We start from the raw sequence: 26,176 nt of genomic DNA, 5'->3' as shown, positions 1-26,176 counted from the left end.
GGGATGACTCTTAAAGTCAAAGACTTCCCCTTACCGTTTTTATAAAGCAAATAACTCCTAAAGGCAACTCTGGTTTCTCTGCAATAACTTAAAAACTATACCATAAACTTTAAGGCGTATATTTTCAATAGTGCGTCTAACCAGCCTAGTACCAAGGAATGCAGAAATAGAGATCCTAAATGAAATGAAATCAACTGCAAAGTCCCTTGTGTCACTTTAAGCACGCGCAACACAACCTGATTTTCAAACACAATGGACCCGCATAAATTGGGTTTGAACCTCTTCAAGGTGATTTTCGAAGGAGTTGCGTGCGTAATTGTAACATACTATCAAAGCTATTTTGAAAAGCCCATTTACCCTGGTTAAGTGCACTTAACACAGGCAAAGCCTATTGACAATTTAATGGCATATACCATAGCAATTTCCAAAAGCTCACTTGCACATGTAAAGTGCATTTACACGTGTAAAACCCAGTCTGGAAAATTACCTCCTTTTTTTTTTTTTGTTTTACAGCCCAGTGGTACAGCTTTACCTTTTGGACAAAGGGGCATAGAGCTGTGCATGGTATAAGCAGGCTGACACCCCCCCCCCCCCCAAACACACACACATTTAAAAAAATGTATGTTATGTGCATAGATTCATGACACGCCCCTCCTCCTCTCCCCCCTCCCCCATTGCCTTTTTTTAAAATGCAACCAAATATATGCCCATTATGAATTTCCGCTTATGTTTTTTAGGGGGCTTTACGGCAACGTACATTCACAGCTCCCTGTTTTACCTGTGCACGTCTTGACTCCATCTCTGAAAATGGACCCCAGTGATTTCTGCAGCTTGTGAGATCACGGGAGAGGCGTCGCCCTTCTCTTCATTGGAAGAGTGTTTTGCGAGGTGGGGGTGGGGGTCGGGTGGGAGGGGCAGCGGGAAATCTGCTCACACAACATCAAATAAGATATGTATAGATAGATATATATATAATATTCTCTATTTATATATTAACATTATGGAAGGTGCAAAGTTAAAACATAAAGCAGGTGCAACACAAATATTTGGGATCCTGGGAGCCAAACTCTTCGAGGAAAGACCTAGACGCACCAAAAAAAGGATGACTTAGTAAATGCCTTCCCTTTTTCAGTCCCTGCAGAAGAAAATGGAATATCAAATGTTAGGAAAATAAATAAATTGAGGTTTGAGTCTTAGTTTTATAGTGCACCTCATAAACGATTCTGCAACTTCAAAAAAGCCTGGCTTTTTTTTTTTTTTTGCCCAAGAATGCAAGAAGATCCCTAAAATATGTCTGTGAAATCCGTGCCTCCAGACTAGCAGATTCAACAGGTCAAGAAGGGTAATGTCTCCCTCACAGGTATACAGTGCTGTGGTGTACATTTTTTAAGGACGTAACCTTTGGTCATCCCTCAGCTTTGGGAACTTTCTTCAGGCTTCCAGATGCTTCCCTGGCTCCTGCTGTGCACCAGTTTTGGTGCTGCAGGAACGAGGGGGCTCTCTGATGGGTTCGGGAGTGCCGGTGAAGTGGGAACAAAGCGTTCCTGAGCGTTTGCCAAAACCCAGGAGAAATTACTCCTTAAGAAGTTATTTTGTCCTTTCAAGGGAATATGTAGACTGGAATTAAGCACTGTACTTCCAGTAGGACTGTTTCAACCTAGTTGACCTTTTGGGTTGGCCAAGTTGAAGGACATCTTCAAGAGTTAACAAACAAAACCTATCCTAGTTTCTTTTCAATAAGGTTCTTCAGATGGTCTTCCTTGTCCATGTTATTGTTTAGTACCCATTATAATAGTATTATAACAAAAAAAAAATACAGAACTACAAATACCAGAATGCATTAATGTGGGAATTTAAAAATGCAAGAGAATGCCAAAAAATGTAAATTGGAATAAGGTAGATGGAAACATTTGCTCAACTTAGTTGCAAAACAAAGGATGTCAATAATGCATTGCTCTGAGAGAATAAAGGCTGTTAGGTTTTGGAGGTCTTGGAAGGAAAATGCTAGATAGCAAGACTCATATTGCATGGCTCTTAATCAGGTAAGTAGCCAAACTCTCTCTGAAATACTGATTGTTTGGAAGATTCAATGTCTTACAGTATTCTAAATTCATCCTGAGAGAGAGATTATTCTGTTGATTAAAAAAAAAAAATCATTGCATTAAGCTGGGGTCTTCATCACCATAATGTTCTTAAGATTGCCATGTCAGCCAAATCAACCCAAAGAGACTGATCCAGTCCTGGTTGTGCCCTATTGCATGCAGGGAGATGTAGTTCCTATTTTTCATAGGGGGAATCAAAACTGCAAGTCCCCTGCATGCAATGGGTATCAGGTTTACTAGCCACACTGGTATCCATGGTAAGGAGTTTGGGGCTGAGGCAGGGGAAGGAGTCCCTGTGTGCTGAAATGGAAAACTAAACCAGAACTTGGAGGAGGAACTGGAGCATGCACTGGAATGTGGAGCTGGAAGACGGAGCTGAACCCAAAACTTGGAGCAGGAGTTGCAGTCTGAAGTTTGAATGCGAAGCTGGAACCAGAATACAGAGCTGGAGTTGGAGTTGAAAGCTGGAACATGGAGCTGGAGCTGGGAGCATGGATCAGTGTCTGGAACAGAAGCTCCCAGCAGTCACTGGAACTAGAGGTTTGGAGCAGTAATTAGAACTGAAGCTTCAAGCAGCGAGTGGAAGTGGGGGATTGGAGCAGGCTTTGGGGACATGGCACTGAGAATCGGAGCTGGGCTTATCAGTACAGAAAACCGGAGCTGGAGCTTGGCTCAGAGATTGGATCTGCAGCTTGGCCCTTGGCAGACTAGAAGAAGGCAAAAGCTGGAACTTCAAGCAAGTAACAGAGCTTCACCATGGAAGGAAGAAGTTCACCGTCCTAGAGACATTGAGTAGCCTTCTGCTTGTCATGAATAACTTCCAGTTCCCAGCAATCCCTTTTAGTCTGGTTTCAGCCAATCTGGTCCCCTGTTGGGGTTAGGGGACATGGCACTTTCTCTCTTCTTGGTCGCTTATGGTCATAGGCTTTGCTTATGTAGACATTAAGGAGTCTTTACTAGATGTCCCTAGTTCCCAGCCCTTGGGCAGAGAGCTGCAGGGGGACCTACCATCCATTACAGCACTTCCCCCAGGGGTGGTCTGAAATAGGGAATCCCTTAGGCGCAAGGGGGACTAGTCTAGGTGAGGTGAGGGGAGGGCTGACATAGTTTGATTTCAGAAGAGAGGGATGTGCATCATGCGTGCTCTCTGAGTTAGGCCCCCCAGTCTGACATAGGAGAGGAGAGGCACAGGCCACGCCAGTTCCTTTAATAGGGCTGGAAGGAAGAGGGGCAGTAAGCAGTTTTACAGTTATTTCTGGTTTTTGAAGTTTGGACCCGGTCTATTCCTGGCAGGCTGTATCCCTGCCCGGGGTGGTCAGTAGGGACCGCATACCTTTTCGACCAGCATAAGAGGAGATTGCAGCACCCAGATGTGAGAAGAGATCCTGATTCATGCTTTTGCAAGTTGTGTATCTTCCCACCTTTTGGGGGAAAGGGAGAATTTTTTCTGCCCCTTCTTTTCCCCTAACTGGAGACTTTAGTAACTGGTTCCAGTATAGGCCTGTCCTCTGTTGAAGAGAAACCATCAAGGGAGACAAAACATCTGGAGACAGCCAATGGAGTTTCCACCTTGGGACACAGGACACTGCCAGGTGAAGTCTGGGATTCGACGCGGGCCTCAGGTACGGTGGGAACGGAGCGGTCACTGTTGGGATTCCCCAGCCACCTTGGGACACAGGACACTGCCAGGTGAAGTCTGGGGTTCAACGAGGACCTCAGGTACTGTGGGAACAGAGCGGTCACTGTTGGGATTCCCCAGCCACCTTGGGACACAGGACACTGCCAGGTGAAGTCTGGGGTTCAACGAGGACCTCAGGTACTGTGGGAACGGAGCGGTCACTGTTAGGATTCCCCAGCCGCCTTGGGACACAGGACACTGCCAGGTGAAGTCTGGGGTTCAACGAGGACCTCAGGTACTGTGGGAACGGAGCGGTCACTGTTAGGATTCCCCAGCCGCCTTGGGACACAGGACACTGCCAGGTGAAGTCTGGGGTTCAACGAGGACCTCAGGTACTGTGGGAACAGAGCGGTCACTGTTGGGATTCCCCAGCCACCTTGGGACACAGGACACTGCCAGGTGAAGTCTGGGGTTCAACAAGGACCTCAGGTACTGTGGGAACGGAGCGGTCACTGTTGGGATTCCCCAGCCACCTTGGGACACAGGACACTGCCAGGTGAAGTCTGGGGTTCAACAAGGACCTCAGGTACTGTGGGAACGGAGCGGTCACTGTTGGGATTCCCCAGCCACCTTGGGACACAGGACACTGCCAGGTGAAGTCTGGGATTCTACGAGGACCTCAGGTACTGTGGAAATGGAGCGGTCACTGTTGGGATTCCCCAGCCACCTTGGGACACAGGACACTGCCAGGTGAAGTCTGGGGTTCAACGAGGACCTCAGGTACTTTGGGAACGGAGCGGTCACTGTTAGGATTCCCCAGCCACCTTGGGACATTTTCATTCCACCCCTTGGAGGATAAATCCCCTCCAATCTCCCGCCTGGAGGGACGCAGCCACAGAATTAAAGGGCAGTCAAATCCTGGCTCTTGGAAATCTGGGGACACTGGACGTAGCTGGACATTATTTTCCATCTGTTGATTCTTTTAAGAGGAATTACAATAAACTTTAATTTGAACACCCATCCAGCGAGTCCTGTCTGGTTCGTAAGGGCACCTGTCCCAAAGAGCCATTAAACACAGGGAATATCATTACTGCCTGGGCCAAGAAGATCTGCCTTCACCCCCAGAGAAAATACCCATCTCTTGGGGATAGATTAGAGGGGAATGAGAAGTGTGAGGACAGGCCCAGTTATCAATTCGTTTGTGTGCCCTTGTGAACAAAGGGTTACACCCACTTCCATTTCCCCAATCAACTCTTATTATTAAGGCTACAGCCCTCCATCGCCTAGCTGTTGCTGGTTTGAAGCCCCGTTGGCATCTTCCCCTGACAATGAGGCACACCAGGACAGGAGCGACTTCTTTGAGGTGAGGTGGGCACCCTGGACATGGAGACACAGTGCAACATGGCAACCCTGTCGTGCTGTCGACGGAATGATTTGGATCTTGTATCTCGGGAATCTATTGGCTTCTCCATCCATCAATCAGAATGCAATTTTCTGTGCATGCTTACAAGTCTCCCAGTCTGCCTCCTGTTTGCAGCTTAGAAAAATGAAAAGGGGATGGAAGGGGAGGTTCTAGACAGCTCAGCCCCAGCGGTAGGATAACTCGGGCACAAACCTGCCAGATTCCCCCACAACATCCAGAAACGGGTGGAGAGGACCAAGTGGAATTAAGCGGAGTTACATTGAAATCCAGAGAGAGCGCCCTTCCCGAATCCCCTACAAACAAATCCACAGATTAGCAGGTTAAGTAACAGACATTCAAAACTGACTGACATTACTCCTTCTCAGGCAGTCTCCTCGATCCCTACCTCTCCAGGCCTCAACACATTTAAAAAATATTGGAATTAATTACAGCTGTATAAATCCCAGAACTCTTAACTCGTGCGCGCCCATGGGCGCTGACATCTCTGTGTGCTCCATGGAAACATTAAAGAGTCAATGGTCAAAGAGAACTGGACTTCTCGAGCTAGTTTTCCTAAAGTTAGGAAAAGTTTCAGTTGAATTTAGGCTCCTAAGGTTTTGGCTGAAAATTCATCTAACTTTCAAGTGCCAACAACTCAGGTTCGTAAATGTAGGCCCTGGTATTTATTCGCCTACATTTAAGTGCTTCGTGCCTAACTCACTTCCCCCCATCCCCTAGCCCTTTCCAGTTTTTTTTTTTGCATCTAAATTTAGGTGCCTAGTGAATACAGAAGCCTATATATATATAGGTGCTCAGGGGAAAGGGATGTTAATTTAGGAAAACCTAGGTGCCCAACTCTTTAAACTACATGCCTAGATATTTGGAATAGGCCCCCCTATAGTGTTTAGATCCTGAGCAACTACTCCAGCCTTGGGCTAATGTATCCACTTCCAAAACCAAGCCAGAGCCTGGAATTATACGGTTCTCTCCCAACTCCACTTTTTACCCTTTTCCTTCCCCATGCCCTACCCTGTAATGCTGCCATCCTGCCTCGCAGAGAAAGTTCGACCTAGTGGTCAGAGCAATGGGCTGAGAATGCAAGAAAAGTAGGGTTCAGATCCCACTTCCCCCAACTGACAGTCCTTGTGGCCTTGGGCAGGTCACTGTGTCTCCCATTGCTTCAGGAACCCACTTAGGTTGTAAGCTCTTCGGGGCAGCAACTTAATTTCCCTGAATTCTAATAATGCTGTTGAGAGCCGCCTTAAGCATCCTTTGGAAAGGCAGGCTAAAATTCCCAAAGCCATCCAACCTTAAACACGTACCTTTACAAATAAATATGGTCACAAGAACTAGGCCTAGCCAGCCATCATTTTTACACTCATATCCTAATGAATTCTGGGAGCTGTTGCCAGATTGTTTTAAAATAAGAAAAGCAGGACAATAAATCTCAGCTTACAATATGTGTTTGATGAAGGAGCCGTCACTGCCAGGATTTGAACTAGAGGCCTTCAGGTTTGAAGGCAGCTCTGCTATTTGAGCTGAAGGAGAGCTAACAGCAGCAGCACTGATACCTTTCCAAGGCATCAACGGAAGCTCATTGCAACTCGATAAGCCAAGACTGGCTCAGCTTATTACTCGATCATGAGTTACTTATCAAACCTTTATCAGCTAACTTCCTGCACACAAAGGAGACGGACTTTTCCAAATCAGTCATCGTGGCCCCTAGAACCGTACCCCTTTTTTTTAGCATAACGTGGGGAATCCACACTTGTCTTAGATTACGACCTTTCTCCTTTTTTTTCAGGAGTGGGAAGCCCACATTGACTTGGGGAATCCCACGTTGGGTGACAATGGAGAATCCCCCAGTAACTTGGGGTACCCCGTGTTGACTCTTCCCTGAGTACAGAATAGGTAATCCTGTGCTCCTACTGGTCTGAGAGACGCCTCATTCTTGCTGATTCAAGATATTTCTTCTTGCTATTTATATAAGAGTGAATCCTAAACTCAAATTTTATATTCTAAGGAGAGGGTCCCTCTTCATCTTTTCAAGTTGACATCATAAACTCTTTTGATTTTGGCTCCCTTGGTTTATCATTGTAGAATATGAACTGCTGCCCTCTACATAAGTATTTTCTACAGGTCACACTTTTTCAAATGTTCTGCTTATAAAATGGATTGGGACACAAAGCAGCAAAGAATACCAATTCTAAATCACAATTTTAAAACTTAAAACAAAGTTTGCACCAGTGTATGGGCAACAGTTTCACTATGAAGAAAGCATAGACGCTATCTGCTGCCATGGGGCAATGTGAAAGCTTCCTGGCGAATGACCAAAAGCTATAAAACTATGATAATAATAAGCGCTGTGTGCTTTTGATCGGTCTGCTACATCACAATAGCGCACCCCCTATCAATCAATCAGATTGCAATATTTCTTACACCGGCTTTCATGGTGCAGGTTATAGCAGGATTAGACTCTGCAGAAAAATAAACTATAGTTAATAATTCCTATTTGGAACAACCAAAAAGTTAAAAATAGGAATCCTAGTCCCTTGCAGCTTGAAATTTCCATCCAGTTGTACCAGTTGTTAATCACATATCACAGACGCGATATGAGAAGTTTAAAGTTCGCGATGAAGATGATTTTATTTACTGGTGGCTCTCTCTAGACAAGATTGCCCTGTTTAGAACAGCTGAGAGGCTTCCAGTGCAGTCTGGCTTGAGTAACTCTATCCGGGTCACTCCATGTATCTTCCCAAACATTCCTACGGTGAGCTTAGCTAAAACCGCCTTGTAAAAACTCCAATAGACATGAGAACTGGAGAGAATAAAAGGCAGAGTTTCAAGAAAAGGATAACAAAAGATCTAACTATAAAACTCAAAAGATCTTTTTTGCAGGTCAAACATTACTGATTCGGACACTCAGGGGACCTCCTTCTCTTTCGGATTTGTCCCGGAAAGATTCCTCCAGCTTCAGCTTTTCAGGATCTCCAAACCGAATGGTCTCATGGATACAGCATGGTTGGGACACCTTCACTACTTGGTCAAAGAGGCTGAAGTCGGCCACATACTTCCCACTTGATGATAATGAGATAACAGGGCTAAACTCATAACCCCACAGGATCTCCTCGGGTAAGTAGGAAGTTCGCACTTGGCAAGTGGCACTGGTAGATTCTACTGTTCCACTGAGAATCACCACGAGTTCATAGTCTCCCTCTCCAGACTGTAGGGCCACATTTCGGAGGGGGCTGGAATCATCCACTACGTGATAGAAGGTGAGTGGCAGGATCAGGAAAGGGCTGTCGGAGGAGGTGTCAACTTGGAATTCTACATTCGTCTGATTCAGCCTAACATTTTCACCTTCCTTGGTGAGGTAGGTTTGGAGAAACTTACCAATCACCTGGCAGCCAATCAGTAGGCTCTTCCGCATGTTGGCCACCCTGATCATCAAACACAGTTTTCCATCATGCTGGGCCACCACTGCACTCTGACTGAACTTGATAGTCTCTGCCCTTTTCTTTGGCCGGGCGATCTTGGCAAGGAAGGTCCCAGTGATGAAGATCTCCATGATGGTTGTCAGGACCAGTTGGCTGATGAGGAGGATAATGGCAAAGGGACATTCCTCACTGATGTATCGGAAGCCATAGCCAATAGTGGTCTGGGACTCAAGAGAGAAAAGGAAGGCACCAGTCAGTGTGTGCACTTGCATGACGCAGGGTGTATGGTTTGCTGACATATTAAACTCCAAAAGGTCTCCATGCACCAGAGCTACCAGGTACCAGATCACACCGAAGATAAACCAAGTCCCTGCAAAGGTGGCAGAGAAAAGGAGAAGCTTATATCGCCACTGCATATCAATGAATGTGGTCCACAGGTCCTTGAGGTAGAGGAAGCTCTTGTCCGTGATGTGATCCATACGCACATTGCTCCGCCCATCCTTCGTCATTACCCGCCTCTTGCGCAGACCCGGGCCAATCAGAGGGCGGCCATCTGTTTGCGTAGTCTGGCTGTAGTAGACCTTGACTGAAGAGGTCATCTGGAAAGCAATCGATTGAGAAATTAAATACACAAAAAATGCAGTAAGAATGGACAAACTATATACTGTAATATCCCAATCAACAGAAGGCTGTGACTGTCCAGGAGAGAGTTTCTGTTACACATACTGCTCTGTGACGGCACTAAAGGGAGCAGGTGAGAGAAAATGGCTATGATTGCATAGGAGAGCATTCTGTTATACGCTATGCTGTGACCACACTAGAGGGATCAGATGGGAGGAGACAACTGTGACTGTATAGGAGAGAGTTCTGCTACACACACAGACACAGACACACACACACACACACATTTACACACATTATGCTCTGACTTCACTAGAGGAATCAGGTGGGAGGAGATGACTGTGACTATACAGGAGAGAGTTCTGTTACACACATACGCACACTGTCCTGTTATCACACTGGAAGGTTCTGGTACATATAAAAATAGAAATACAAATAAAACTACTTTAAAATGTCCAAATGCAAATGCCAGAAGTCAGAAAAATAAGACTGGAAAGTTAAAATGTATGGCACTAAAGGAAGATAGAGACATAACAAGCATCTCGGAGACCTGGTGGAAAGAGGATAACCAATGGGATACTTAGACGGATAACTGAAAAGTTATTAATCTAAATGGCTAACCGGCGATATTAAAAGCAGTATGTGGCTAGATTCTAGCTGCATAATGAGTTATATGGCTAGAATTTAGCCACCACCTGGGGGCAGGCAGGTGATAATTCAGGGAGGCACAGAGTTAGCCCCTTAACTTATGTGGCTAACTCTGGTTGTGCCATTAGGGCTGTCCTAAAGTTAGCCACATAAACATATTTGGCTAACTTTAAGAGAGATGGGTATATTCAGCACTATGACCGCGCTGGTGAATATACCCTACTGGTTAGCCGGGTATGTTTATCTGGCTAACTAGCTGAGCCACTCATCAGCTAGATATTGGCCTCTGTGATACCAAAGTACAAACTATAATGACATGACAGAGCTGATAAAATTGGTGGAAGGGTGGCACTATATGTTAAGAATGGCATAGAGTTAAGCAGGATAAAAGTTTTGTAGGAAACACGCTGCACTCTGGAGTCCTTATGGATAGAAATTCCAAGAGTAAAAGGGGAAAGTATAATAGTGGGGATATTTTACCCCCTGCCAGGCCAGAATGAGGAAAAAGACTATAAAATGCTAACAGAGATTAGACTGGTTAGTAAAATGCATAACACAATAATAGGAGACTTGTATTTCCCGAGTATTGATTGGGTAAATGTCACATCAGGACATGCGAGGGAAGTAAAGTTCCTGGATGCCATCAATGGCTGCTTCATACAGCAGCTGGTCATGGAACTGACGAGAGGGAGAACCACATTACATGTAGTTCTCAGTGAAACGCAGGACTTGGTGCAAGAGATAAAGGTGGTGGATCCGCTTGGCAACGGTGATCCTAATGCAATAAAATTTGACAGAATCACTGGAGGGCGAATACTAATGAAAACTACCGCAGTAGCATTTAACTATAATAAAGGATATTTATTTATTTATTTATTTATAAATTTTTTTATATACCGCCGCTCATCAAAGATATCACGTCGGTGTACAGTGAACAGGAACTTACCAAAACTGAAAGGAGCAATTCATAAAGTTAAAAACTTACAGGAGGCATGGATGCTGCTTAAAATTACCATCAAAGAGTTCAATATTCAAACTGCGCTTAGCGCTGTTTAGCCGGATCAGCAGGACTTATGCAGCTAAGTAGCGGCCGCTGAATATGCATCCACATTCAGCGACCACCATTTAGCCGTATGTCCCTTATATGTCTAAAACGTTAAGCCGCATATGTTTGGGGCAGATCGGGACACAGCGAGTTAGCGGTACAACTTATGCGGCTAACTGCTGATATTCGGACTTAGCCACATAGGTTGTGCAGCTAAACTAGACGTGCTATAGAGCAGGCCTACCCTTAGCCGATTAGACCTATTCAGTTAAGCACTTGGTGGTTATACACATGTATTCAGCGACATAGCTGTGCCCATGAATATACATTGTAATTCAGCTGCATAAGTTGTAACTGGCTAAGATACTTAACCAGCTAGTTTTGAATATTGACCTGCCTTGAGGCCAAGCCAAAATGTATTCCATGTATTAAAAAAAGAGTGAAGGAAAACCATGAAACCAGACCAGCACTAGAGAAAGAGAAATGCATTTTTTTTTCTTTTTGCTATGCGCAAAATACAAAGATGTCGCACATTTCCCAAAGCTGACAGAGAAAATGAAAAACTTCCCACAAACGAATGAGCAGGAAAAACTCTTCATAAATCCTGGGGTAAACAGGAGAAGCAGCAGCAAAATATGTTGTGTCCTGCCACCAGGCCAGAAATATATTCTGACCAGAGATCATGCAGACCGGCACCAGCACACAGGACCTGTTCTTTTTTCTGCTCCTGTCTGTACCATATCTTACTGCTGTTATTACTTTTTTTGTCTTTCTTTCAATTTTTATCATTTTCGGGTGAATGTTCATAGACTTATGCAAGCTTTGTGTGAGTAAAATTGACAGATATATGTTTGCACAGGCCAAGCGAGCTTTCAAAAAGCTGCAAGCACATGGGGACTTCGCTGCCATGCAGAAAAAGGCTTGTACACTCAGATGTTTTATAAGCAGAGGTTGTGCTTATACACCTGCTAGTCAAGTCATGGAAATTATATCTGACTTCTCTTTCGTCTGCACTTTTTGGGTGGGGGATTCTGAGGCAAACGGTGGAGGGTGTGGGTGAGCTGGTAGAGGTCCAGGTCAACGGGCGGTGGTCTCGGCGAACTGGTCCTCGGAAGTACACCCACACAGTTATTGTCCTAAGCGAGATATACATGCACATAAGCCAGGTTCACAAAATATCTGCCTCCTTGTGAAACTGAGGGTTATTACGTGCAAGTTACAATTATTGTAACACGTAAAACAAATGTACGCGCTTTTACAAATAGATGTAGAAACTATGCAGATCTCTGCATTCCAAAAAGGTGCATATACTGAACCATATGCACAGATACTGGCATTCCTGGGAACGCTCCGGATTGGGCCCGGAGACTCCGGAATTCTGAACAGATTGCCAGGTCTCTGGGCCAACGCCCGAAAGCTCCGGGTCCCCGACTGCATAAGGTCGGAAGAAAAACCGGCTGGGGCAGCACAGGCCCGAAGGAGTAGGAGCGTCAGCACCCAGGTGCCGCAGGGCGATGAAGAGAAGTGCGGGGCCGCCCAGGAGGAAAAAGAAACTGCAGACGCAGGAAGAGCAGCAGCGTCGGGGGCCGCGCACGGGAAATCAAACAAAGGAGCACGGGCCCGACGCTGCAGAAGAGGAGGAAGTGGCACATTTGTCTCGTGAGCCTGAGGAAAGAGGCGGCTCCTGTGGCTAAAAGGGGGCCAAGGCAGGAGGAGAGAATGAGTAGGCATGTATATGTACGAGAGTGCGGGAGAGGAGTGAATGTGCATGTGTGTGAGAGTGCATGTGTGTGTGGAAGAGGGAGAGAAGTGAATGAGAGTGTGTGGAAAAGGGAGAGGAGTGAGTGTACATGTGTACAAGAGTGCATGTGTGTGTGGAAGAGGGAGAGAAGTGAATGAGTGTGTGTGGAAAAAGGAGAGGGGTGAGTGTGCATGTGTGTGTGGAAGAGGGAGAGAAGTGAATGAGAGTGTGTGGAAAAGGGAGAGGAGTAAGTGTGCATGTGTACAAGAATGCATGTATGTGTGGAAGAGGGAGAGACGTGAATGAGTGTGTGTGGAAAAGGGAGAGGAGTGAGTGTCCATGTGTGTGAGAGTGCATGTGTGTGTGGAAGAGGAAGAAAAGTGAATGAGTGTGTGTGAGAGTGCATGTGTGAGAGTGCATGTGTGTGTGGAAGAGGGAGAGAAGTGAAAGAGTGTGTATGGAAAAGGGAGAGGAGTGAGTGTGCATGTGTGTTAGAGTGCAAGAATGTGTATGAAAGAGGGAGAAACATGAATCTGTGTGTGCGTGTGCGTGTGTCTGTATGTGTGTGTGTGTGTGTGTGTGTATGTGGAAAAGGGAGAGGAGTGAGTGTGTATGTGTGTGAGAGTGCAAGAATGTGTATGAAAGAGGGAAAGACATGAATCTGTGTGTGTGTGTGTGTATGTGTGTGTGTGGAAAAGGGAGAAGAGTGAGTGTGCATGTATATAAGTGAGGAAGAGAAGTGTGTGTGTGAGAATGAGCTATATGTGTGTATGAGAGTTTGAGTGAACGTGTGTGTGCTAGTGTGTGAGACAGAAAGTTTGTGCACATGCTGCTACCAGGCTCCCTCCCCACCCCACTGCTATTCCATGACTAGAAATCAACAGTTCTCAGGTATGTATACCAGGGCGGTGATGCACAGTGTTTTAGAAACTGTGTGATTTCCATTGCACAATTTATAAAATATAGGTATAACTTTAGGAACATCTACGTATGTGCTGAATTATGCACACTTTTGAAAATTACTCTCCCCGTGCAATACTTAAGGATTACTTTGGCAACACATGGAAAACTGTCATGCCAATAAAGTTATCCAAATCTCATGTGTTGTAGCAAAACCAGCACAGAGGCTGGTGGCACCTTATCGACCCACAGACTGGCTGAGGCATTAAGCTTTCAAGGACAAGCGTTGATTTCATCAGATTTGAAGCCCTCTTCTCCTGAAAAACGTACACCTCAGTAAATCTCGGGGTCTGTAAAGGGCCAGCAGCCTCTGTGGCAATTTCGTACAGGAGACAGTTTCTGTCCCCCACACTCAGAGCTCTGTGACATCTTTGGAAGGATCAGGTGGGAGGAGGACACTGTGACCTAGATAGCTTTCATTAGGATTGCATGGGATAGGGACAAGGTGTAGTTAAACTAGCAATGTGTGACATTATACATATGAATTTCTTTATAGAATATATTAACACCTACACTTTTAAACCTGCTGGTTCATTAATAAGTGAGATTATGTGGTTTTCCCCTGAGCAGGTTATTGTATATAAAAGTAAACTAACACACAAAGAGTAGCTATAGCCACTGATGTCCACCAGGTGTCAGCACTAACTTAAAAAGACTGAATATGAGGACCAGAACTTTTGCTAAGCCTAACATGATTAAAGCTAACTAGGGTCCCTCAGAAAGGCTGTCCTTGTATCAGGGCTTCTCCTGGAGCAGTTGGACGTATCCAGTACAGTTGGGAGGGAGATAAGTAACACATTATCTTGAGGCAACATGATCACAAGAAATGAATTGAGGAAGTGAGGCCTTGTAGGAGCCATCTCCCATCCAATCTGCTGCAGCCTCCATTCCAGAGCCGAGGGGTTCTGAGCTGTCTCAGCAAAGCAAGCCATGCTCGACTCTCTGACCATCTCCTCCTCCCCTCACCGTCGCTCAAATTGTTCCATACAAAATGGCGCCAGCCACGATCAACCAGTGCCATCAGAAACAGCGACAGTGGCGGGACAGGACTGACCAGAAACCTCTCTTGCCCTGTGAAGATTTAATTGGGCCCAGGGGAGGCTGGGAGCATCAGAGAAGAGTCCAAGAGATGGATTTGTAATTTTGTTTTGTGTACGTGGAGCAGGGCTTGAACAATTAAAAAAAACAAACAAAAATGAACAAAAATGAACAAAATTTCAATTTTTTTAAATTGTTTTAAAAACAAAATGAAATGGGAAATTATGGTAAATTTCCCTAGTTCATTTCAAACAAAGCATATCCCTAACTGCTGCAAGATTTGCCCCCAAGAGTCACAGATTGGGTGGGAGAAGGTCTTCAGCCCATGTGAAAACTTTCTGCCCAGGCCTTGCATTCTAGTGAATCCGGCAAAGCTCACCTGATACAGTTCTATGCAAACAGGATGTACAGGATAAATGCTGGGTTTGATTTTCATTTCTTTAATTGGGGTTTTTGAATGCTTTTAGGGTGCACTAAAACGAAGAAACAAAACGAAATTTCATTTCCTTTTTTTTTTCCTCTCGTTTCATTTTGAAAGTGAACACGAAACCAAACAGTGAATGCGGCTGATTGCTTCTGGGTCGTTTCAAAATGAAAGCAGATCCCTAATGCAGCGTAGCAAAGGTACCTGCACTTCCTGGCTAACAGGAATAAGGACGGAAGCCCCAGCTTTCTTAACCACTCGAATATTTAATGGAGAAGCGCCAACAAGCAAGCGTTTCGGACAAAGCCTCTATCCCAGTGATTCCCGAATCTGTTCTGGTGATCCCACCACGAAGTTGGGTTTTGCAGGCGATCCCTATTGAAAATGCATGAGATGAAGTTGCATATTCTGGGGCTCCAATGTGTTATCATTACCAATATTCCTAGAGATCTTGTCCCAGTGAAGGAGCAAGCGAGCACAGTTAGTTAAATGGAGAGGCAGTCTTTTTAAAAGGCAGGGTTCTCTCTTGCTCTCCTCTTCCTGCGCCCGCTAAGTCCTTGTATCCTTTCTGTTCCTGTTCAAAATTGTATTCATCCCCCCCCCCCCGTTTTTCTGCATCCACAAATGAGAAAGCCATTCTGTTACTCTACAGAGTCCCATCTTTGTACAAAGCTGGTTTTGTTTCCAGCCAGATTGCTTTAGACTTTTCTAATCTTACTCTTCCCATTCTGTCCTTCTCTGTTCTCTGTCCAAAATTTAAATTTCAGCTTTGTGTTTATCGGAGATCTTTAAAAAAAAAAAAAAAAGAACTAAAATCTTCTTTCTGAGGAAACCCGAGCAGGTGAGATAACCCTGCCTGGTGCTCTCATGGGCCTTGAGAGAGCTCATCTGCCGGAGTCGTCCCTTCCTATGGTGTTCCTTTCTATTTCTTTGTTATCTTCTGGTGGGACCATTCCCTCTTTTCCATGGCTGCTATTTTTTTCAAACAGGACAACATTTAAAAGATCTGTTTCTTGAGATGTCTTCAAAGCAGTGAAACTGGAGGGTGGGGAGAGCGATTAGCAGCTCTGAGAACCGTGGGGGAAGGCCCCCCCTTTGCAGCACTCTCCTGCTAAAGTGACCATTTCTCACGTAACACAAGGGGCAAGAGCTCCTGTTTTTCACAGTTGGGAGCTGATCAGCTCAGTGCCAAGGGGATGAGAGAGGGAATGGCTGTTCCTTTCTTGTGCTCTCTTGGGATTATATAGAAAGATGCGCATTATTCCAGGAAAACTTGACTGTTTCAGGCCTGGCCTCTTTCAGAGAGAAGAATCTTTGCAGCCAGTAATCCGGTGCACTGGGGCAAGACAGTGGCAACCTAATGGCACTAAATAGAAAACACAAGGATTTTCATTATTTTAGATCAGCTTTAATGTGCAGCTCAGCAACCGTGGAGGCAGCAATTTGGTTTAGCACTCGTGTTGTTGATGGCATCCTATTAGGTATCACTTCAGTATAAACTCACAAAAGTGGCAAGTCTTTTGCTCCTTTTTTTCACTGTGGGACATATCCGCGAGCCATTTATATGGTTCAAGATAAGCAATGTGAGCAAGGAGAAGGTGTATAACATAACTAGTTCAATGGGCTTATCCTAAGGTGAGACACAACGCCTGCCATCAATGACATCATTGTTAAGATGGCTGCCCTTCCTGCTAGCTGGATTGTATATTTTACTGTTCTAGAGATTCCTCTTGAAATTGGAAATTGTTTGCTTGCAGAATTAATTTCCAGCGTCTTCCATAATCCAGTAGGGCATGGCAGCCCAGTTGCATCACCTAGGGAATGGTGAAGGAGAGCTTGCAACTCCTTCATCCCCACCATCACCTGTAATGGGCTTCGGCCATTTACTCACAGATGGGTCAGAAAAACAGAAACTTTTACTGTTAACAACAATATTCAATAACAAGACCCTGGCTCTCAGAATTTCTCCCAGGAATCCTCTTTTTTACTTCAAGGTTCATTCCTAAAAGGTTTTAATTATGCAAGAACTTTGAACCTTTTCCGTTGGAAAGAAAACAATAGAACTAGGGGTCATGAAATGAAACTCCAGGAGGGACAACTCAGAACCAACGTCAGGAAATATTTCGTCATGAAGAGGGGGGTGGATGCCTGGATTGCCCTTCCAGAGGAGGTGGTGAAGATGAAAACAGTCAAAGAATTCAAAGGGGCGAGGGATAAACATTGTGGATCTCTAAAAGTCTAGAAGATGGAAATGAAGAAATGCATGAGAGGGGGGATAACTTGCTGGTATGGCAGTTACTACCCTTAGCAGAAGGCTTGGAGATTACTACCCTGAACCAATAAATCTTGATGCTTTTAACGCAACTGCAACATTGCTCCCTGCTTTAACAGCAGGGGGAAAAAGGGGAATTGGATTCAGACAACAATCAAGAGGGCCTTGACTTCTATGGTCTGGGGTACTGATATTCAGGCATAAGGGAAAAAGCACAGGACTGCTTCTATGGCAAAGTCCATAAGCAATGCATGTGAAGAAGCACTGTCTGAATTTTCAAGAAAGCTCATCGCCCAGGAAAAAATGGTGCTAGCTAAAATTGTTATGGATTATTCTAAAGCTTGGAATAACTGCATGGAGCCATTATTACTATGTTATTCCTTGTAGTGCCATCTAGTGGTGCCCCCTCTGTATAGCACAACATCCACCTACAAGTAGGGAAGTGAATTCATTTTAATGCGAAATGAAAAAAATGCAGCAAAATGAAAATAAATGCAATGAAATAGGTTGTTTTGTTTCGTGTCATTTCAAAACGAAATGAAAAATGGCAATGGGATTTGTTTTCCGTTCATTTCATTTTCCATTTTTGTACATACAAAATTAAGTTTCTGCGTGCTATTTTCATTTTGTGCATACTATTTTTAAACTGCATACTATTTTCAAACTGCATGCACAAAAAAGGAGAATTAAAAAAAAAATGTAAAATGGGAACCCCCCCCAAAACAAAACAAAACAAAAATAATCAGCGCACACTCCAACTTACAAGTGCACGCTGTCATGAATCTTCCCCTTTTTGAGAACTCCTTAGCACTAGTTAAATAATAAACCTTGCAGCCCTTACTCGTTTCTGTAGACATTTAGAGCATGACTGACTCTTATATAGGATTCTGGGTTTGGCCCTATCATCTTGCTGTTATGCCTGCTGTGGCGCACTCTCTACCAGTGCCTGAGTTTCTTGCACTACTGGCAGTGGCCAGGCTTTGCTGAGCATAGTTCATCTTCCTCGCGCTTGTCCTGACCACATCTGTGGCACTGCTGGCAGGGAATTTTCTTGTCGTTGTGCTGTACTCTGTCATATTGTTGCCTGTGCTGTAGTGGTGACATTTGCCACTGCTGCTTAGCCTCCTCGAAGGGTGTTTTCTTTTTAACCTCTCCCAGGCCTTTGGCAGCTTCTTGCTGTATCCTGATTTATTTATTTTTTAGCATCTCCAATTGGCAAAATGTTTGCATTGCATTTTCCAGAGTAGGATCTGCTTGCATTTGTAGCTTCTGGAATAACTATTGTTCTTTGGATCTTTAAACTCACAAACATCTGAAAGTTCATACAGAGGGTGGACGTAGGACTCCCCTTGTCTCTGTGCCACTGACAGAAACATGTGTTTATGGATAACGTTGACTTTTGGACTGAAACGTTCATCCAACTCCTTCATTATAACATCGGAGTTATTTCTCTCTGCCTCTGCAGCAAAGAAGAATGAATTGTACATTTTCTCAGCTTCACTACACGTTGTGCAAGTCAAGGAGTGAACCTGCTCTTGCTGTGCTTCCGCATTCAGTATTGTGGCAAACCTGATGCGTGTGTAGAGAGCCTTTGGTATCTCCGTTAGATGGACCCAGTCGATAATCTGGGTAAGGAGTGTAAGAACAGAGCAAACCATTTGCTGCTAGAGCCGCCCCCGGTGGCTGAAGGGGTAGGCTCCAGTCTGCTCAAGAGCAGGCTAAGTCAAGAAGAGTTCAGTGTGGTAGTCAAAGGAGAAGGAGCTGTGTTTTGTTCTCTGGTGTCCCTATCCCAGGGGGCTAGGCCTTACACCCCTGGCTATCCAGGACAGGAAGAGGGAAGCCCTGCTGCTCCAGCTCACATCCAGTGTATGGACAGGGATGCCTCTGTTTTTGGGAGAGACCTGCTCTTCCTTCATACTCCCAGTGGATGGTCAGTGGTGGTTCTGTTTTGAGTGACTGAGTATTTTTTGTGGGTTTTGTTTGTTTTTTTTAATTCTAGAGGAAGTTTTATCTGCCATCCTTTCTCCCAGGAGTGGAGAGGAAAGGAGGTTTCCCCCCTTCTATTCTACGAGGGTCTCTTCATTCAAAGGTGCCCGAACATCTGGAAAGGAGAACTGTGAGTAAGAGTTGTGTTTGGGGTTTTTTTTCATCTGGAGACCCCCAAAGGAGTTTTTACCCTGAGAAAAGAGAGGTATGTCTGGACCTCAGGTGTTTTTTTGGGAAGAGAATTCTCCTCACAGGCCCACCTGGGATTTTTACAGTTCCATGCCCTGGAGAGTGAGGTATTCCTAGGACCCCCAAACACTGAGGGACATTTGTGTAAATATACAACAGATTTGGAAATCTGAGTCTGGAAATGTGGATGTGAAGGAGTAAATATGTAGGGCGCTAGCTAATTTCATCTGAAGATTGTTGGGACACTTATAAGCCCCTCTAATTTGCCACTGTTAAATCTTTTACCCATTCCCATATATGCAAATCATTATCCCAAAACCTGGCCCTCTTTTAGTCTTTTGTATCAAAATTGGAATAAGTGGTCTTGATTTCCACCATTTTAGTATTGTCTCTGGATTGCTCTTTAAGAAATGTTTCAGCCTCCAAAGGGGAGGACAAGCATCCAGAGTGTCCAACCTGTACAGCTAGTTAATAAGCACCCACACCGAGAGTCACTCCCTGCGTCTTGGGGGCTCTGGAGGTCTATCTCCCCTCCTTTTGTAGAATCCATGCCCCAGGGCTGTTGGGAGTGTGCGAGGGCTTAGCCCCAGGACCCCTGCCTTCCCAGGTATTACCAGAAGAGGGGCTACATGTATGAAGTCAGGCCAATCCGCTGGCCTACTAGAGTGAAAACTCTCTGAAGGGTTTAAATTCGGCGTCTTCAACAGGTCAGACTTGGTTCATGCCTGACGCCATGAGATGGGTATCAGCATTCGCTCACAGAAAAGCCTGAAGGTGCTTTAGTAAAACAGAAGCTTTTACTCTTAAGAGTACTCTTCAATGACAAGAGCCCGGCTCTGTCTCTCCCAGCAAACCCTTTCTTTGATTCCAGGTTCAATTTCCCAGTGACGCCTACTGATGACCCTTTAGATGGCACAGCATCCTCTTACAAGTTAACCCTACCAGGATATCACCCAGCAGGTGTGGGAATGAAAGGCATAAAGGCTAGAAGAGGATGGGGAGATGGGGGGTGGGAGGCAGAAATCAGGATCAGGAGGAGCGGGGGGGGGGGGGGTGTTAAGGTTGTCACAGCTGCTGCAGTCCCAGTTTTTCGCACGAGGAGGAGTTCCTGTAGGGAGCAGTGTGTGAGTGCAGAAACCACAGAGGATGGTGTAGGAGTCCTGGCAGTGGAGGATCTCAAAGCTGCTCCTGGGCCCCGGCAGATATCACCGGAGAACTGGTGCGCGAGTAAGGTTGTCCACCTCACCCAGGTCAGCCTGAAGGGCTGATCCGCTCCGGTTGTTGTCCTCCCCTTGGGTGCATGGAAGTCGAAGTTCCAAATTCCCCATGAAAATTAGGGAACTCTATTTCCATGCACCCAATGAGGCAAGACTGGGATTGGATCGGCCTGTTCAGGTTGACCTGGGTGAGCTGGCAGTTCCAGGCAAGCAAGAGTGTGGTGCCTGTGGTGGAACTCACATCTGCTGGGGGGAGCTCAGCAACCACTAGAGAAATCTGTAGTGCCTTTCTTAGGAGTGCACGATAGGATGACATCCGTGATGGAAGTGGTTAAACTCTCCTTTAATGGTTCCCAAGGCTTTAATGTATTCTGGAAGCCTAACAAGGGAGAGTTGTGCCTTCCAGCTGCTGCCATGACTAATTCCAGATCCCAGAGAAACCCTCTGGCAGTAAGTTCCTGACTCAGACAACTCTCCAAGAGAGTCACCTTTGAGTTTCTCTTGACGTCAAGCTTGGATCCGGCTCAGATTCTTTTTGTGCACTGGTCACCTTCGCTGAACTATGTTAAGCGGGAAGAGGAAGGAGATTTATCCTGACACCAGAACAAGCGAGGACCTTGACATTCATTGCGCCACAATGACTGTTGGAGGCTTTCATGGAGAAGAATGTCCTTGCTCTTTCCTGTTTCTGAGGATGGGCCAGGACATTTCTTGGAAAAGCTGGTGAGGTGGCGTGATGTGCGTTGGTAGTTAAGGTTTTTTTGTATGCTTGCGGAGTTGCTGAGTCAGGACCGAGGACAGCGGGTATCCGTGCATCAGAAGCCACGTCATCTCCCTAAAAGTCGAGACGGGCCATACCAAACCAGTCGCACCTTGTGAGGTGTTGTAATCCCAATGGAAGAATCCATTCCAGGCTGCAGGGCCCACGGTGACCCAAGACCCCTTGCATGGCACATCTTTCCATCCTAAGCCATGCCTCACATCCGTCACAAGAAACCCAACCAAGGCGGTTCAGGGATGGATTTAAGGTTAGCAGCTGGCTCCGTTATTTCAGGACAGACTGATTCGGCCCTGGTTTACCCCCCACCGCATCCCATGGACTGATTTCTCCCCCAAATCTCTCCCCACCCTCCTTCAGAAAAGCAGGTCTACTGACCGAGGCAGCAAGGAGGTACAACTGGGACCGGATGGCCTCTCCTGAGAAACCACCGAGCCTGTTGGTAACCCTGGCTATTGGATCCACGGAGACGTAATTCATGTTTGGGTTTATTTTGTGTTGGTTTTTTTGTTTTTGTTTTTTTAATGAAAAGTTTCCAAACATTGGCACCAGAGAGAAAAGCCCTTTCTTGAGTCCCTCTTGGTTTGTTTTCTTGGAAGCTGTGGAAAGGAGGAGAAGGAGTGATGGGGAGGGGAGGGAACGGAGAGAAGCTGCTGGCACACTCGATCGGAAACAAACACCACTTTCTCTCTCGCTTTTGTCTCTGTTTCTTTCTTTCTTTTTTTTTTTTTCACAGTGAGGATTAATGATGTAAAAAAGATATTTGTTTAACTCAGAGAAGGAAGGGAGGATGAATGCCACCATTTATATATTTTCACTCATTACAGAATATCACATAATACTTTCTCCTTCTTTTCGTTTACATTTGTTCTCTTTTTCATTTCTTTTCATATTTGTCCCTTTTTTTCCTCTCACGTGGTTTTATTTTTCTCTGTAAGCTTTTCCTTTTTTTTTTTTAATTTAAAATTTCTATTCAATCCTCTTGACCCTTTCTACCCAAATTATTATCTTTGTTTCAACACTGCAAGTACAAGAAGGATTATATGTTAACTTGTTTTAAGTTTATAAAGTTATTATTAGCCTTTGCTTCCTATTGGGAAACTAGCTTTATAGGCTCGCTCTGAAGGTCTGCGTCCACCCCCATCCAAATAACCTTTTAACGGTTCATCCGATTTCGCGGAACAGCCTCAGATAGTAGAGCGACCCCCCCTGGCACCCACTTTTCTTGTGCCCTCAATGCTCAGGTCACTTAGAATCCTTTTTTCTTTTTATTTTCTATCAGCCAGACCCGTTCAACTCAGTTAAACTCTCAGGGAGCTCAGAGTGCATCTGCCGTGCCACTGAATATTTTGCAAGCTGTCCTGCTATCGGGTGACGTCATGCGTTTTGAAAGCTGCCTTGCCATTTGGCTAGTGCCTGTGGCCACCAGCTGACTCCAGTCCTTGCCCATGCACATCTCCTGCCCAGCTTTGCAGACCCTTTCCTCTCCCTTGCAGATCCTCTGTGCTTGTCCCCCGCTCGCTTGAATTCAGATCCTGTTCTCATCACCACCGACTCAGGGAGGCCGTTGCATGCATCCACCACTCTCTCTATAAAGAAATATTTCCTTAGAATACTCCTGAGTCTATCCCTGTTCACCTTCAAACCATGACTTTCCAGAATCTCCTTTCTATTGAAAGAGGCCCATTTCCTATGCATTTATTCCTTGGGAGTATATAAATGTCTCTATAATATCTCCCCCCATCCCACCTTTCCTCCAGGATATGCACGTTTAAATCTTTCAGTCGGTTCCCATATGCTTTATTATGATGACCCTTGACTATTTCAGTAGCTGCTCTCTGGACTGACTCTATTCGGTTTATATCGTTTTGAAGGTGCGGTCTCCAGAACTGCTAAGAGTACTCCAAATGAGATCTTCAACAGAGACTTATGCAGAGGCAACATCACCTCCCCTTTCCTGCTGGCTGTTCCTCTCTCTGGGCACTCAAGTGTGCTCTTGGCTTTTGCTGTCACCTTATCTACCTGTTTGGCATCTTAAGATCCCGCTCCCGTTTTGTGCAGAAGTTCATCCCCCTATACTGTTCTGCTTCCTTGGGTTTCTGCAATCCAAATGCATGACTGAATTTTTTATCATTACATCTTGGCTGCCAGACAGGGAACTATTCCTCAGGCTTCTCTAGATCCCTCTTCATTTTTTTCACACCTTCCAAGATGTCTACCTTGTTGCAGATTTTGGTATTATCTGCAAAAAGGCAAACTTTTCCCAATAGCCTTTCTGCAATATCGCTTACAAAAAATATTAAATGGAAATGGACCAAGGACCAATCCCTGTGGCACACCTGCCTCTCCTCCGAATGAACTCTGTTTACCACTATCTTTTTCGCCTCTCACTCAACCAGTTTCTAACCCATTCAGTCACTTTAGTGTCCATACCAAGGGCCCTTAATTAATTTAGTTGCCTCTGTAGAACTGTGTTGTCATGGTCGGTGAGCCCTTGGGACTGAGGCATGATTATCGCAACCTAGCAGGTGAACCCACTAGGCCCATGCCATTAATATGCGGACACGCTCAGGAACTGGGTCTGGGTTTTCACCTTTACCAACCCCTTTCCTCGCAGGTTGAGCCCTTTGGTTCGGGAACAGGCCAACGGTCAGGGCAAGCGGCGTACAGGCAAATTTGGATACCAAGTCGAAGTTGGGGCAGGCAGCACGTGGGCAGAGTCAAATACCAGGCAGAGGTTGAGGCAGGCAGTGTTCAGGCAGAGTCAGGTAACAGGCCAAGGTCAAGCACGAGAGATCAGTCTTAGAGGAAGCAAGGCAAAGAGAAGAGGCAGGTAGGAGCAAGGGCAGGGGACACAGATGGAAGCTGGGACACAGGAGGCACACGCATGATCAGGAACATCAGAATAGCAACATGCCCTGCAGAAAGGGAGGACATGTTGCTGAGGCAACTTCCTTATATGCTCATGCAGGATGTGATGTCATCAGCCAGCGACACAGGAAGTTCCAGCTGGAGGACTTATAAAAGGAATCCAGAGCTACAGGAAGTTTAGCCATGTTCCTTGGGTGCAGCATGATGCTGGAGGCGCTTCAGATTAGAGGTGAGGGGCGTTATATGTGTGAAAGGCCTTGCTGAAATCCAAATATATTACATCTAGCGCTCTCCCCTGATCCAACTCTCTGGTCACCCAATCAAAGAAATTGATCAGATTCATCTGACAAGACCAACCTCTGGAAAAGCGATGCTACCTTGGATCCGTAATCCATTCGATTCCAGAAATATTGCACTATCCTCTGTTTTAACAGCAATTTGATAAATTTACTCACCCCAGAGGTCAGACTAACCGGCCTATAGTTCCCAGCCTCCTCCTTACTTCCACTTACAGCCTCCTCCACTTACTTCCACCTCTGCCTCTCTCTGGACCTCCAGAACTACTCCCGACTCGATAGAAGCGTTGAAAAGGTCAAACTTAGATTGTAAGCCCTCTGGGGATAGGGAAATACTTACAGTACCTGAATGTAAACCGTTGTGATATCTCACTCGAATGTCGGTATAAATAAATAAAATAAAATAATAAAATAATAATCCCTTAAGTTTCCTTAATACCCTCAGATGTATCCTGTCTGGCCACATTGCTGTATCTACTTTTAGTTTTGCTAGCTCCTTTCAAACACACTGTCCTGGAAATTGTTTGAGGTCTAACTCCCTTCCATTCCTATTTGAGGCAGTTTTCTGTAGTCCCATTCTAAGCCTATCCTGTGTGAATACTGAGCAGAAATATTTATTAAACAATCCTGCTTTCTCCTTACCAGTCTCTACATATTCCCCCTGCCCTTCAGGCCTGAGTCTCACAATACCGCTTTTGGGCTACGAACCAGGAGACCAGGATTCGAGTCCTGCTGTCGCTCCTTGTGACCTTGGGCAAGTCACTTTACTCTCCATTGCCTCAGGTACAAAAACTTAGATTGTAAGCCCTCTGGGGATAGGGAAATACCTCCAGTACCTGAATGTAAACCGGTGTGATATCTCAGATCAAATGTCAGTATATAAAAATAATAAATAAAAAAAAATATATATATTTCTAACATATAGTCTTGTCCCCCCCGTTTATCATGTAGACTATTTTTTTTCCATTTGCGTCGTTGCATTCCTGACCATTTTCCCAGCTCCTCTTAGCTTTTCCAGATATTGTCTCCTGCCTTCCTCTTTCTGCGGCCTCTTGTAGTTTATGAACCTTTCCTCCCTTAAGCTTTTCAGCCGCTTCTTTAGAAAACCACAGCGGCCGCTTACCTTTAGTTGCTTCCCTAACAAAAAGGTTGGTTGCCCTTACACTTATCTCCTTTCAGTTTTGCCCACTGCTCTTCTGCTTCCCCTACCTGTTCTCATCCAGTTAATGCCTCCTTGAGGCGCTCCTCCATCTTAACAAAGTTCAGATTTCCTGAAATCCAGGTGCCCTCGTCTTCGAAGGAGCCAACACTGCCTGTGCCCTCCTGCCAGGATCTCTTCTTCTAGAATGGCGAGGTCTGCCGTGTGAGGAAGGTCCTGCAGTGGGGGGGAGAAGCCAGCAGCAGCTGTCGCCCACACGGGTCACTGCTCTGTGGGAGCGGATGATTGCTTTCCCTGCCCTTCGGAGGCCCATGTGCTCCTGTCCCCCAACTCCAGTCTCAGGCGCCCGCTCCTTATCCACCTGGGTTTATG

At 45.4% G+C, this 26,176-nt stretch overlaps 1 protein-coding gene across 1 annotated transcript in view; it reads right to left on the bottom strand.

The window, feature by feature from the left end:
* Window positions 1–702: 702 nt before the first annotated feature.
* LOC115078752 (ATP-sensitive inward rectifier potassium channel 10-like) overlaps window positions 703–26,176 on the bottom strand; it is a 57,217-nt gene continuing 31,743 nt past the window's right edge. Inside the window, exon 2 of the mRNA XM_029581766.1 lies at window positions 703–9,158. Within this exon, the coding sequence (XP_029437626.1) occupies window positions 8,022–9,158 (1,137 nt within the window). The 3' untranslated portion in view covers window positions 703–8,021. The remainder of the gene's footprint in view (window positions 9,159–26,176) is intronic.

This window comes from Rhinatrema bivittatum, chromosome 16 (assembly GCF_901001135.1).
Source record: "Rhinatrema bivittatum chromosome 16, aRhiBiv1.1, whole genome shotgun sequence".
Lineage (NCBI taxonomy): Eukaryota > Metazoa > Chordata > Amphibia > Gymnophiona > Rhinatrematidae > Rhinatrema > Rhinatrema bivittatum.
The sequence above is the reverse complement of the archived record's forward strand: the minus strand, read 5'-3'. Positions and strand labels throughout refer to the sequence as shown.